This window comes from Natator depressus, chromosome 2 (genome assembly GCF_965152275.1).
Source record: "Natator depressus isolate rNatDep1 chromosome 2, rNatDep2.hap1, whole genome shotgun sequence".
Lineage (NCBI taxonomy): Eukaryota > Metazoa > Chordata > Testudines > Cheloniidae > Natator > Natator depressus.
The window spans coordinates 59464464-59479630 of NC_134235.1; the positions used below are offsets into that span (position 1 = coordinate 59464464).

Sequence of the window (15167 nt, forward strand, 5' to 3'; positions counted from 1 at the left end):
ACTAACGCAGGAACCTATACTTGCAACAAAGCCCGTTGCCAACTGTGTCCACATATCTATTCAGGGGACACCATCATAGGGCCTAATCACATCAGCCACACTATCAGAGGCTCATTTTCCTGCACATCTACCAATGTGATATATGCCATCATGTGCCAGCAATGCCCCTCTGTCATGTACATTGGTCAAACTGGACAGTCTCTACGTAAAAGAATAAATGGACACAAATCAGATGTCAAGAATTATAACATTCATAAACCAGTCGGAGAACACTTCAGTCTCTCTGGTCACTCAATTTCAGACCTAAAGGTCGCAATATTAGAACAAAAAGACTTCAAAAACAGACTCCAACAAGAGACTGCTGAATTGGAATTAATTTGCAAACTGATACAATTAACTTAGGCTTGAATAGAGACTAGGAGTGGATGTGTCATTACACAAAGTAAAACTATTTCCCCATGTTTATTCCCCCTCACACACACACCCCCACTGCGCCTTGGATGTTCCTGTTAACTGCTGGAAATGGCCCACCTTGATTATCACTACAAAAGGTTTTCTCCCCCCCGCTCTCCTGCTGGTAATAGCTCATCTTAAGTGATCACTCTACTTACGGTGCGTATGATAACACCCATTTTTTCATGTTCTGTGTGTATATAACAGCTTATGCTCAAATAAATTGGTTAGTCTCTAAGGTGCCACTAGTACTTATCTTTTTGAAAATACTCTGCCATATCCTTGGAGAAAAGTTGGGAGTTCTGAGTTGTCTTAATCCGATGCAGGAGAACTCAGAAATAAGATACTGTAGAGACTCTCTCAATCTTCCTTATCTGTGGATGAGTGCAGAATGAATTCCCAAGTTGGAGTAATGTGTTTCTCCTCTAAGAAAAGTTTCTCCCTTCTAGGTGAGAACTGTGATAACCCACCAAAAAGTCTAAAATTAAAAATTGCACCACGGTATCCTTGTATGGACATGTGTGGGTTTTTTAATTAATAAATCCTAGAAGTTTAACAGTTCCGTTTCTCCCCTCCCCCACCCCCCAAACACCTCCTTTATGAAAGGAGAACATTCCCAAGGCAGGTGGCTCTGAAAAGAATCAACTAGAAGAATTTTTCTGTAGGCTGACCTCTTCCCTCCAGCCCAACACATTTTGAGCTGAACCTCGTTCTTGCAAATACCAGAGACAAACACCATGGGCAAATATCCCTTTTGTTCTTGTGACAATCTTTGCATCTTGCTGTGCAAAAAGAGTGGCAGTTAAGCGTTCCTGCCCTATCCATTAGTGTCCTGATTTGTAACGCTTATTTTGGGGCAACAGTAGGCAAAACCTTTTCTCTCTCTCTTTTTTCCCCTATCCTCTGGGGAGCAGGGGTGGCAAATTTCTGGTGCTTTGTTTGTCAAATGGGACCATCCACTGAGCTTTCTCTTCATGTTCTTCTTCTCCCATAATGGCAGTCCAGGTCAAATGGAGTAAACAGATTACCTCCTGGGTTTTCTGTCTGTGAAAAGGCCTCCTGGGTAAGGAGAGTTCTTCTTTGACTGAATTTTCATTCTGCATGGACCTGTTCAGCCTCTTGAGGTCTGGAACAGCCCAGGCTCTTCCTGATCATTTCCTTACTACGAAGAATATACAGTAGAGCCATAATCACTTTTTCTTCTGAGGGGCAGGTTTTCACTGTCCCAGTTCTGCAGGAATACAGACAGGTTCATCATAGGCCATAGTTTTTTCCACAGAAGATCAGTTCAAAAGCTACAATTTTATATTAGATTTAAAGGGCCAACTTTTCATTAATCCTTTTCTTACTACAACTCCAAAGATCATGGTCTCTTGTATTGGGATCACACTCTGATCATAGTGACACATGCAGTGATTCCATATGCAGACATGGAGAATTATGTTTCCACAATCTGTACTATCATCTCTCCATTAGTGGAATCAAAGGGCAAAGGTTACATATGATAGGGACTCCTCATCTGCATCCTACCAGGCAGTAAAGTGATCAATACAGGCATTATATTTGGGTCACTTAATGTGTTGCATGGATTTGAAGAGGAACATCCATCTGCCAGAACGAAGTGCTACCAGATTAGCCCAGGTAAATTTCCAAGAAAGCCTCCCTTAAATCCATGTCCAGATTATGTCAGACAGTGCAACAGTAACATACATTAATAAACAGGAACGGGAAGTTTGTCCCTTCACAGGGAGGCAGTGCATATCCTTCACCTGGGTCAAACATCCTCTGTCCTTTTAATTTGTATTCACAAAGACATATACAATCGGAAGGTGACTGGCTCAGCAGGTAAGCAATAAATTAAGTGAAGTGGTTGTGCAAACAAAGTTCTATTATGGATAATGCGCACATTGAGACTCCCAGAAGGTAAGCTCTTTCCAAGTTGAACTGCAAAGATGAGACTGTACTTCTGTTGTAAAAGAGACCTTATAACTTTTGGAATTGATGCTGTGCCTCATTCATGGAACTACATTCCATACTCTTTTCCGCCACCAATTTATGCCACAAGTTCCATATTGAAAAGGAGAAATCCAGCAACAAAGTGTCAGAGGAAGCCAGGGTTCTGTGACCTGACAGAGATGTCCCTGCTACCTCATCCAGAGTTTCTTAACAGGCTGTATCTCCTCACTAAGAGACTTCTATAACACCCAAATCCAAGCTAATCAAACCTGACAGCCTGCATGTTGAAACGGAAAGTTCTGACCAAATCAAGTTCTCAAAGTGACTGAAACACTTGCAACATCCAGAGAACCGACTACCCTGAAAGGTTACTCTGTAATTGGGAGAAAATACTTCAGTTGGTTTAGGGACATGGCCACTGACCTGATTCAAAGTTTTTTAGAATTCCAATCCTATAGTTCTTTTGTATCTCCAAGTATATGCTCTTTAGAGATTCACATCCTTAACACAGAAGGTTCCAAATTTATTACAGAGATTTTTCCCTGGCATTCCTCCCCCACATTTTAAGACTCCTGGAGGCAGCAAAACAAGTCAAGCCACCATCCAAAGCTTTCTCCACCACAGAACGTAAACTTGTTTCTTTTAAAGCCTTCTCTACTCCCTTTTGAATCACTGAGTTGGTTAGTCCCCATTGTCACTTTAATTAAGCTTTTCATCAAAAATTATTAGAAGCCAAAACTTCTAAATTCTCCATCTCTAACTGGATAAAATAATGCAATGTAGTAGCTTGTGTACTTGCTGTCAAACCATTGTTGAAAAGCATACTATATGTATAACTAGAGCCTTAGCTGAAGGAATTTTGTGAAGCATTCACCTGGTCTTGAATATCCACCTTGTCACAATTACTATAATCTTGGATTTCCATGCCACTGTGGACACATCCTTTCAGGGAAAAATAAACCTTAAAGAAATTAAGTGGTCTCAAAATAAACTCTGTTTTTTCCAAAGCGAAACTTGCAATCCTTATTTTCCATATTATTTTCTCATGACTTTTGTTTTTCTCCATCACTTCGTCTATTTATTGTTTTACTCCTTCCTCTGACAGATTGAGGGAGACAGTTTTGGAAAGAATAGAAAATATTGCCTGAACATTTTCTTTCTTTCATTATGGTATCTCTTAATCTGGACCTACATCCATTTCACTAATATAAATAAATCACTTAGTTTCTGCAAGCTAGTGAGGGTGATGTACATATTTTTTAAAAAAATAGAAAATTAACAATTAATATTCACATAAGAATTTGCTACAGCTTCTTGTTCAGTTTTAGAAGAGTGAGGAGCCAAATGGGTAAGAATTAAGCTATAATGGTTGAATTGCCTCTACTTTCTTGGCATAGAGGGGAAGCTCCCCAGTGACAAATTTTTGGGAGACTTAAGAAAAAAACATACCTGGTAAACTTTCTGTTTGCTAAATTCTAAAACTAGGAAAAATTTGGCTTTCATTGAATATTCTACTGTGGGTACTGGTGCATGTCAGTCACTCCTGTTCTCCATGTGTGGCCCATAATAGTTTAGTCTGCTGTAGGCTGTAATATTTTGTCTAATTTTAGTTGTTGGGTTTAGTGTGTGGGGTGCTGGGTGGTCTGTGATATACGGGAGGTCAGACTATATGACCTGGTGATCCCTTCTGTCCTTGGAACTCTGACTCGACTCTGCTCCCTTTTCTAATAGAGTATTTTAGAACAGTTCAACACACTCTGTGTGTTTCAGTGCCTAAGAGTAGTGTCCTTAATAAGACCCCATGGCAGTATTAATTCAGTGTTTCTAGTTTTTATTGATTTTGAACATGATTTTCAGAAACTTCGCTAAATGTGGATTTAGGAACCTTAATTTAGGGGCTGATTTTTTAAAAAATCTTGGCCACGGTTTCTAGTTCTCAAAATAAGTATTTTCATTTATTTGTAGTTATTTTTCTGTTTACTTTATAGTGGTAGATTTGGTGTACTTGTTAGGGACATTGCCTTCAGGGATTAGTTTTTCATCATCATAGTTTTTCATCATTCATACACATGGAGTAGCCCTTCACCAATCCTGATAGCTCTGTTCACTTGCTCCTGGTAGAATATGCAAATTCTCTCTCCAGGCACCAGATGCTATTACTAATTATCCAGTTTCAGCACCAAAACTTCCAGAGAATACTTCCAAAGATGCAAAAACCAGAAAGGTAACTTTAAAATCCCAACGGACTCTTCATGTGTTTTGCATCTTTGGAAGTATTTTCTGGGAGTTTTGGTTCCAACAGAAGTGGAATCTGGAGAGAGAATTTTCTTGAAGCAAGTTTGGGGGAGCAACCCAGCAAAGGACTACTCAATGAGATGACCAGTTTAACAGGTGAGGAAAAAATTGGTGTACTTGCCTTCATCGTAAATACAAATATATTCAATTCTTTTGATACTGACATAAATACTTTCCTCTCTGTCCTACTCTCAACTCCCTCTTCTTTTTTTAATTTTTCCTCACAGTTGGAGGAAATGTGGACTGGAAGCAGATAGCGAGTATTCAGGAATCCATTGGAGAAACTAGTTCCCAAAGTGTTGTTGTTGCTGTAGACAGGTACAGTATTTAACTCCTTTCCAGTTTGGATACTTCATGAAATTTTCACAGTATGTGAATACAGTAAATTCAATTAGTGATAGATAGAAAAAATAAGTAGGTTATTTGGTTTCCCAGTCATTACAAAAATGCTGCATCTGCATCACCATATTTCAGTGTCACAAGGTGCTGGTTTTTGTGTTATTGCACAGCAGGAGTTGCTCATCATAGCAGAAGGTAGAAGGAAGGTAGGGAAAAGAGAAGCAGAAACAGTTTACAAATATTTAGTAATAACTAAATTATTAGGGGAAAAACTGAGGGTTGTAGAAGAAGCTGCTGTTGCTGTACAAAGCGTGATCCATCTTGATTCTCTACATAAATTTAAGAATAAATGCTTCAGTTAAAATGTATAGATTTTTGTCTCATTTATGGAGAGAGAGAACTACTGACACTAAACACTTTTGCTTCTCTACCCAATTACTGCATCCTTCCATTGCCCCCTGACTAGTATTCATCTATAAGAATGCTGTCTTTGATATTTACTAGCCTTCTAGTTTTTCCCTAAATGTAAAGTGGAAGTGATCATGCGTTATGGATATTATAGGAGTATTCTGGTTTTTATTTTCAAAACTGGATCAGACAGGAATGTTTCATAAATCTTGCTGTTTTATATGGAGAAGTCTGAGACTCCCAGTGTCTAAATGGTTGTCAAAATTGATAGCTGTATTTCAGAGTCATATTCCTCTGAAGGAATGCAAGAGTCACCAGGGTTTAGGCATAATACACAAGACTGATGTCAGTTGTGGGTATTTGCTCTGACCAGATACTTTGGTCAACATTATATCTTACGGTGTCACTTGTAAATGTTGAATATTGACCCAAATCTTTCTGGCATAATGAAAAGTACTTTCTGATTTATATATTTAAAATGCTGTTTTTCTTGGTATACTTTACCTTCTCATGAAGCTCTCTGAGGGACAGCAGTTCTAAAATCTTACTAAGTGTAGTAAATCATGTACTAAATCATGATTCACTTTTTGGTAGTGTTCCAAATTTTGAGAATTTACCTGTCAAGTCTTAAATGCTGTATTTAAGGCAGTTAGATTTTGTCATGGCCAGAAATCTGCTTTGGACAATAACACAGTAGCAAAGTAGTTGTGGTATAAATTATTTTTTGTAAAAGAAGCCACTTTTTAAAAAAAAATAGTCTCATAAATTGTGAATTTTTCAGAATATTTACAGGATCTACAAGGCTGGATGGAAATGCTATTGGTAAGTTTTATCACTTTTTTATCTTAATCTACAAAGTAGCTTTCTGATAAAGCTTGGAAATTATACTAAATGAATTCTGTGATTGTTTAACAGTGGATTTTGTCCGTTGGCTTTGTGCCGTATCTATGGATGAACTGCTGTCTGCTACCCATCCTCGAATGTTTAGTCTGCAGAAGATAGTAGAGATTTCTTACTACAACATGGGTCGGATAAGACTACAGTGGTCTAGAATCTGGGAAGTTATTGGAGATCATTTTAATAAGGTATGTTTGCTAATCATTACACCATTTGAATTGCTCACACAATCAGAAAATGATGATTCCTATCTATTTAAAACCCTTTCAAAACTAAATTTGAAAAATTTTACACCTAAATTCAGTTCAGACTATCCTTTTAATGTTTATTCTTTAATGTAATCCTTTAGTATAAATAGAGCACTAAAGAAGAAAAGGAAAAAGAATACAAAATCTATGATAGAAGGGCTAAAACCATCTATATTGCTCTGTTAGACCCATATTTGAACTGGCTGGTTATTCTCTGTTCACAAGGCTGATATATTCTGTACTAAAGGCAAAGGCAGTGGTATAAATTGGCCAACTTGTTAATCATGGTTAGGGCCCTACCAAATTCACGGCCATGAAAAATGCATCACAGACTGTGAAATCTGGTCTTGTGTGTGCTTTTATCCTCTACTATATAGATTTCATGGGGGAGTCCAGCGTTTCTCAAATTGGAGGTCCTGACCCAAAAGGGAGTACGGGGGGTCACAGGGTTATTTTTATGGGGGTCATGGTATTGCCACCCTTACTTCTGCGCTGCCTTCAGAGCTGGGCGGCCGGACAGTGGCCGCTGTTGGCCGGGCACCCAGCTCTGAAGGCAGCGCCCCGCCAGCAGCAGCACAGAAGTACGGGTGGCAAAACCATACCATACCAGCTCTGAAGACAGAGCCACCGTCTGCAGCAGTGCAGAAGGATGGCATGGCATGGCATGGTATTGCCACCCTTACTTCTGCGCTGCTGCCTTCAGAGCTGAGCAGCTGGAGAGTGGTGGCTGCTGACTAAAAACCCAGCTCTGCATGCAGCAGCCTAGAAGTAAGGGTGGCAATACCATACCATGCCATGCTTACTTTTGCGCTGCTGCTGGCGGCGGCTCTGCCTTCAGAACTGGGCTCCTAGCCAGCAGCTACCGCTTTCCAGCTGCCCACTCTGAAGGCAGCGCCGCCGCCAGCAGCAGCACAGAAGTAAGGGTAGCAGTACTGCAACCCCCCTTACAATATCCTTGCGACTCCCCCCTATAATAACCTTGCAATCCCCTCACAAGTCCTTTTTGGGTCAGGACCCCCACAATTACAACACATTGAAATTTCGGATTTAAATAGCTGAAATCATGAAATTTACAATTTTTAAAATCCTGTGACCGTGAAATTGACCAAAATGGACAGTGACTTTGGTAGGGCCCTAATCATGGTATAGCTCTAAAAATGGCTGCAGTAAGTGGTAATATGCCATCATTGGGTGTTGTAAAAAGTGTTTTGTGTTTCTTAACTCAGCTTTGGATGTTTGCAGTGTTGAGTTAATCTGTTGTTCTAAATTAAATGTCTTATTTGTCTTTGTTTTTTAATATCATTTTGACTGGTGAAGTAGCTCTAAAAGTTGGGATGTGTTCTTCAAAATACAAGTTGGATAGGTTAGGAAGTGAGAAACTTATTTGGTAAAGTACTGAGCCATGCTGCTGGTAGGAATTGATTAAATGAATACTGTATTTTTAACTTTGTATCTTAAGTTTCACTTCTAAATTTTGTGATTTCTACTCTTCCGTTTCCACCTTCAAATGTAAAGACAATTCAGACTCATTTCTTAAAATATAGTTTTAATGCCAACATGTGTTTCTACTTCTACACTATTAGGTTGGCTGCAATCCGAATGAAGATGTAGCTATTTTTGCAGTAGATTCCTTAAGGCAGTTATCAATGAAATTCTTAGAAAAAGGAGAACTTGCTAATTTTCGATTCCAGAAGGATTTCTTAAGGCCGTTTGAACACATAATGAAGAGAAACAGGTAATTATGCAGTTAACTGAATCACTTGGGAACATAACAACCAGCTTTTGGAATCAGATATTTTGTTTGAATTGCTTCTGTAAAATGAAATTGGTCCTTAGAAAAGTCCTGTTTTTTAATCAGTACAGTAGCTTCAGTTACTATTTATTAACATTTTGTTTATAATTTAGGTCTCCTACCATTCGAGACATGGTTGTACGGTGCATAGCACAGATGGTAAACTCTCAAGCTGCCAACATTCGCTCAGGTTGGAAGAATATATTTTCAGTGTTTCATTTGGCTGCATCAGATCAGGATGAAAGTATAGTGGAACTTGCATTTCAAACTACAGGGCACATTGTCAGTAAGTATTGATGCATAATTTACAGATATCACTATGGGGTATGTGGAAGCAAATGAACAGCTCATTGTTCTTTTCAGTTTGCTCTAATTTTATAATCTATTATTTTTTATCTATTATTTATTATTATTTATTTATTTATTTATTTTATCGTTAGCAGAACTCACTTAATACATGTTAAATCAATGTTTCTCTGCTTTTACTATTTTTTTTTAAATGTGTAGTTCACTGAGAATATACTTCAAAAAGTAATAAAGTAATGTTTGTCATTTGTCTTTGTACTCCACACACAAGTTTTTTATAATAGAGCTGTAAACATTTATTTCTGGCCTGAAAAGTTAACTATTGAGAGACAATGAATTTTTAAACAAGTTATACTTTTTCATTTTTGATTGTGAATTTATAATTTTCGAGTATGTTGCAGAATCACATTACCTGCACACCTTCCCTTTGTTCTCTGAGTTCTTGCCGAGAGCTCTGTTTTAAAAGAAGGAAGTGAGGCAGTTGGGACTGTATGATCTTTTATTGTCTTGGCTCAAAGCTTTCAATGCCAAAAGGGATCACTTCTGCAGTTGCAACAAGCTGTGCTTTCAAGAAGGTTCTCAAAGCTCTGTGTTTCACAACTCGTGTGAATATGTAACGCCAATACAATTGAACCACAAATATGGGGTCGGGGAAAGGCCTACAACTGATCTCTGATGCTGTAGCCTGTCCTGGGGGATGCTGTTCAGCTCTTAGTAAAAATGTGTTTAAATATAGATAGTGCTAAATATCAAGCCTCGTGCCATATTCGTAATTTCTTAACTAATTTAATTGTGCGCTTTCATTGCTTTATAAGACTACATCCGTGAATGGGTGTGAAATTAAAATATTTTATAAAAATACAGTGCCCTCTGTATGAATTCTTAATGGAATATTTTTGTTTTTTGTAATAATTACACATTTAACAGAATCAAGCAGTGACACACATCTGTTCAGCCATTTCTCTCACTTTTGTACTATGCTAGATTCGCATCTTGGCCTCTTAAAAATTATTTTAGGAACAATTGACGTTTTGTTTGAAGGACCCATATGTTAATTTTTATATACGTATTTTTTCCAGCAATTGTATTTGAAAAACACTTCCCAGCCACCATAGATTCTTTCCAGGATGCAGTAAAATGTTTGTCTGAATTTGCATGCAATGCAGCTTTTCCAGACACAAGCATGGAAGCAATCCGCCTCATTCGCCATTGCGCAAAATATGTATCAGACAGACCTCAGGTATAAACCATACTTGTTAAATCAAAAGTGTTTAAATTAATAATACTTTCATAACATAAAAATGTGCAGTTGTACCAGCTTTACAAGTTTGGCTTTAAATTCTACGAGGGACTTTAAAGTTCAGGAGAGGGCATGGGCTGTATGTTTTTTTTTATAAATATCTTGATGTAGGCTTTGAACAGGTTGCACTTTGTGTTGGTTAACTTTCTTCGGATCTTCAATGAGAGCTGTTGAAGGTTGGAACCTTTCAGTATCTGTTCCTATGCAGGGAGCACCTTTTGCTAACATACAGTGCAGGGGTCAGCAACCTTTGGCACACAGCCCATCCGGGTAATCCGCTGGCAGGCTGACATTGACCGTCCACAGGCATGGCCCCCCCACAGCTCCCAGTAGCCACGGTTCACTGTTCCCAGCCAATGGGAGCTTCAGGAAGCAGCGGGCCACAGGGATGTGCTTGTCGCCATTTCTTGCAGCTCCCATCGGCTGGGAACAGTGAACTGTGGCTACTGGAAGCTATGGGAGGCCGTGGCTGCAGACTGTCATCATAAACAAAATGTCTTGCAGCCCGCCAGTGGATTACCCTGATGGACTGCGTGCTGAAGGTTGCCGACCCCTGCTATAGTAGCATAGGTATAGGTGTCAATAAAAAAAAAAAAATTATTATTATGGTGTAGATTCTTATCCTTAAGGATGTCTCTATAGGACAGAATAGAAGACTGAGAGGTTAAATTAAAAGTTTAAAATGGTGGCTGAGTAGATCATCCAGTTGTTTCTTGCAAAATCTGTTTTTCATGCTTTTATAAGGATAATTTTAAAAAAAATTTAGTTTACCTTGACCATAGTATAGCTCCTAAAGTAAATTTGATTATCATATTTTAGTGGTATCATTTATAAACCTTAATACCAGATTGTAAAATACTGAATATAATTTTTCTAATATAATATCCATAACAGTGCTTAAATTGTGCTTTATTGAATACATTTACTGTAATATTATCCTAGTACTTATAAACTTACTATTTTGATGGAAGGTAGAACTTGTAAATAATACGATGCTTCTGCTACCTTAATCCTGTGTTTGCTTCTCAAGGCTTTCAAGGAATACACAAGTGATGATATGAATGTAGCTCCTGAAGACAGGGTGTGGGTGAGAGGATGGTTCCCAATTCTCTTTGAGTTATCCTGTATCATCAATAGATGCAAATTAGATGTAAGAACCAGGTAACAATCAGTATTTGTAATTTAAATTTTCAAGTGGTTTGTTTTTCTTGTTTGAGCCTTTAAATTTTTTTAAAGCAGATGGAGGTAATTTTCTGTTGGCAAACATAACTGATCTGACTAAAATCAGTAACTTACATATTTGATTTAATTGCTATCACTTTGGAAGGATAGGCAAGTGCTATAAATACATTTTAAACAGATGCTGAAACATTAATTAAATTTTTTTTTTCCGAAGAAACTTTTTACTTAAGTTAGCTTTGTTACTTAAGCTGATGAAGGTCCAATTGAACATGGATACATGCTTTTAGAATTATCATACAATAGGTGAAATACTTGACATTATGATATGGGCTTCTATTGTATGTCTGTTTCTCTCTTAAAGTCTGTGATAGTCAAACCCAGTGCTGTTTTTAGTGCCTGTTAGTAAAAGTAAAACAGTAACTTTACCTCCATATGTTAGAGGTTGTAAATTAATCAGAATCATTCCATTTTAATTTTGACACAGTAGGTCAACTGTGTAAACAATCAGTATGCCCCAAACTCTTGTTAAAATAGGAAATTAGTTAGGTTAGTATGTCTTCCGAATATGTTTTTCCCCCTGGCAGTTCTACCCATTATTTTGTTGTTGTTAAACAAATGTGAACAAATAGTGTAATAACCAGATTTAATATTAATAGAAAATTATGATATAGTCCTATAGGAATCTTTTCTGGTTTCTGTTGAATACTTGAATTTGCACATTTTCTTTGAGTATTTGCCAACAGTTTTCAAGCCAGGGCAGATACTGTAGTGGAGTCTGCAAATTGATAATTGATTGCAGAAAGAGATTGAAAGGGAGAAAAGTTATACAGTACTTTCCCACACAAATCTAGTTGTTTTTCATTGAATGCTATTCTGCCCTTGTAATGTGTTTTTTATATTTATTGACATTTTTAATGATATATATGAAATGTTTGGATTTCCTTTTTCATGAAGGAAGTGTGTTTGCAGTATGTCAAATAATGAGAGAAAAGTAAATTATATTTTAGATTTTTGAGGTTAATTCTCCACTGTCACTAACAGGAAATCACTCAGATTCAAAAGTAACAAAAAGTATGTTTAGAATCCCAGTAAATGTAACAAATAACTTATAAAAATATATTTGACATTTATAATTCTATATACCTGTGATAAATACTGGGAAAGAAAACTGTAAAGCTAAATTTAGGCACAGCCCTAAAAATCAAGAAATGTTGAAAGAGATGCTTGTATGTTTACTTGAAGGGCTCATTATTGGGTACTTAATTTTAATGTTCAGAATGTAAATAGATGAAAGGAAGAGCGTTTGTAAATGAGCTGTTTTCAGAGTAGCAGCCGTGTTAGTCTGTATTCGCAAAAAGAAAAGGAGTACTTGTGGCACCTTAGAGACTAACAAATTTATTTGAGCATAACTTTTCGTGAGCTACAGCAGCTAAAAGATTACTTGAACAGGAAGATGGAACTTTATGCTCTGTATTGCTTCTTTCTAATGTATAAATACCTGGTATTAAAATAAAGTTTGCTTGTTTTTACATTTTAAAGTATCAGAAAAGTGAAAGCTTCTTTTCCTTGTTTGTGCTGTATGACTTGTTGGAGGTCAAAGATTTTGACTGGAAATATTCCCAGCCCTTAATTAAAAGGCTGAGAGGTGGTGAATCTTTACTAGATACTTTCTTCTTAACTGTTTCTGGAATATTTTTACATTAAATGTGTAACTAGAAAAGTTTTTAAAAATCTTAATAAAAATAACTTCCTCTCTCAATTAGATTTCATATGCATGGTGTCTCATGTCACAATATTCCCAGTTCTCTAGGCATCCTTAGTCTTCCTGGGGGGAAAAAAAAAAAAAGATGAGACCTGAATTTCTCAGTTAAAAAAATAAGCAGAATCTTTTAAAAACTCTTGTCTGTTCCTCACAGAGAATCAAAAAGGGCACAACCCCATTTTTTTCCGTTTACAAATCACTTTGACTATTTCCTGGCTTCAGGTAGCATTTGGGAAAGCTCACTTTTTAAAACAAATTATACACTGATTTACCTTATGGGTACCTCCATTCATAATATTTTACTGTAAATTCCGACAAGTTAAAGAAAATTATAAAGAGTTTATAGGTGAAATTTGTGCCCTCAGTTTTCTATCTCTTGAAATTAAACTTAAAAATCCTGTTCAGTTTGAAGTGCTCACGAATGCTTGCTTTGTTTTCCACTTCAATTTCTAAAAATATATTTTTTAAACTAATTGACTTTACCACTCATTTTTAGTATTCTGTATGAGAACAATACAATTATAGCATGTTTTAAAATATAAACAATGCATGGAATGTGTTTCATGCAGGATTTGAATATTATTATTAGTGTAGCAGTGTGACATCTGTGGCATATAGTGTTTCTTTCTATGATTCCTCATATTTGTGTGTTTTTTTTTAATTGCAGGGGCTTAACAGTAATGTTTGAAATAATGAAAACATATGGCCTTACTTATGAAAAACACTGGTGGCAGGATTTGTTTAGGATTGTCTTCAGGATATTTGACAACATGAAACTGCCAGAACAGCAGACAGAGGTAAAAAAGAGGGGAGGCGCAGGGGTTGAGGGGAGAGATTTTCAAACGATTCACAGCTAGGAAAAAGAAATGTTCCTCACCCATAAAGCCACACCCACATGTCTTGTGAATCAGAATGTTTCACTTGTTGCTAGAACTACCTTAATTAATTGTATTACTGTTCTGTTGAACATACTCAGAATCTCTCTTCTTATTTGTATTGTAAACCCCATCTGTATAGTGAGGGATGATAATTCCATGTACTAGGTTATAATAGTTCCTTATTTTGCATGTTGGAAGAATGGTTTAGGAATTGATAATTGTAGGAAGAAAGATAAGACAGGGGATATGGTTGAACTAGGCTGCAGATTTATTAACTGATGTCATCTGGGAACTATCCAGCAGTAACTCCTTCTGTGCAAGTCATCCTTCCTTTCATAATCTGCTCACCTGGTGAAGGGTACCTGTCACATGTTTCCAGCCCATTTCTGGGATCTCACTGCACGGCATGCATATGAAGTTTATAAGGGGCTGGGGAAAAAGAGGTTGACACCTCTCCGTACCAGACTTCAGGCGCTCCTATCCCATTCCCCGTTTCATTAGGGGAAACCTTTCCCTAGCTCCCTATTCCTGTTATTAAGGAATCAGACTCCCTATCGAATGAGTATCTGCACTGGACACCTGCCAAACTGCAACTTCTAACCTACCCACTAGGTCCCTGAGCTGTTGTAGGGAAGGCAAAAAACCCTTCCTATGCTGGCCACTCTGGCAGTGAGAATAAAATTTCTTTCCCAGTTTAAAAAGGCAACTAGTGCAACATCCACAGCAATTTCAAAACAACATGTCCTCCTCAAACCCCAGGTGTGGGAGCTGCTGTGCTGGTGTTGGGGTGCCCTCGCCTTTGGTACATGGGAACCAATGGGCTTCCACTGCAATCCTCAAAGCAGCCAGTCAGCTAGGATGCTGTCCCCAGCAGTAATCTCACATTCCTAATCCATGAGAAAGCTAAGCTCCCATGAGCAGGATAAAATGGAAAGATCCTGAAAGAAACCACAGAGTCCACTTCTCCCTGAAGGCCCAGACAATACCCCTCCCCCACACCTCAGAGGTTGTGGGGGGTGCCACTTGCTTTTAAAAGCATTAAAGAAAGATCATCTAGGTTCTGGTAATTTAGCGGTTGCTTATTTCATACATTTTAGCTGTGCCATATACTTTTTTATCCTAAGGTGGCAGATATAATAGCTTATAAATATGGTCAAGATATCAACTATTTTTGGAAAATACGTACAGTTGGTTTGTGAAAGGCCAGATTTCCTTTTTTCTTTTGTCAAATATTAAGCTACAGAAAAGTGAGCTAATTGTGAGGTGAGACTTAATTTATATTAGCATTCATTAATGATTTACATAGTCTTTACATTGCTCTCAAATAGTAGTAAAAAGAAAGGGGTTACTG

At 37.5% G+C, this 15167-nt stretch overlaps 1 protein-coding gene across 2 annotated transcripts in view; it reads left to right on the plus strand.

The window, feature by feature from the left end:
* Positions 1 to 15167, plus strand: part of ARFGEF1 (ARF guanine nucleotide exchange factor 1) — a 183734-nt gene that overhangs the window by 145243 nt on the left and 23324 nt on the right. For both annotated transcript variants that reach the window (XM_074944269.1, XM_074944270.1), the window contains exons 23-30: positions 4932 to 5022; positions 6233 to 6273; positions 6367 to 6536; positions 8180 to 8331; positions 8502 to 8674; positions 9774 to 9934; positions 11025 to 11155; positions 13606 to 13735. In XM_074944269.1, coding sequence (XP_074800370.1) covers positions 4932 to 5022; positions 6233 to 6273; positions 6367 to 6536; positions 8180 to 8331; positions 8502 to 8674; positions 9774 to 9934; positions 11025 to 11155; positions 13606 to 13735 — 1049 coding nt within the window. The remainder of the gene's footprint in view (positions 1 to 4931; positions 5023 to 6232; positions 6274 to 6366; positions 6537 to 8179; positions 8332 to 8501; positions 8675 to 9773; positions 9935 to 11024; positions 11156 to 13605; positions 13736 to 15167) is intronic.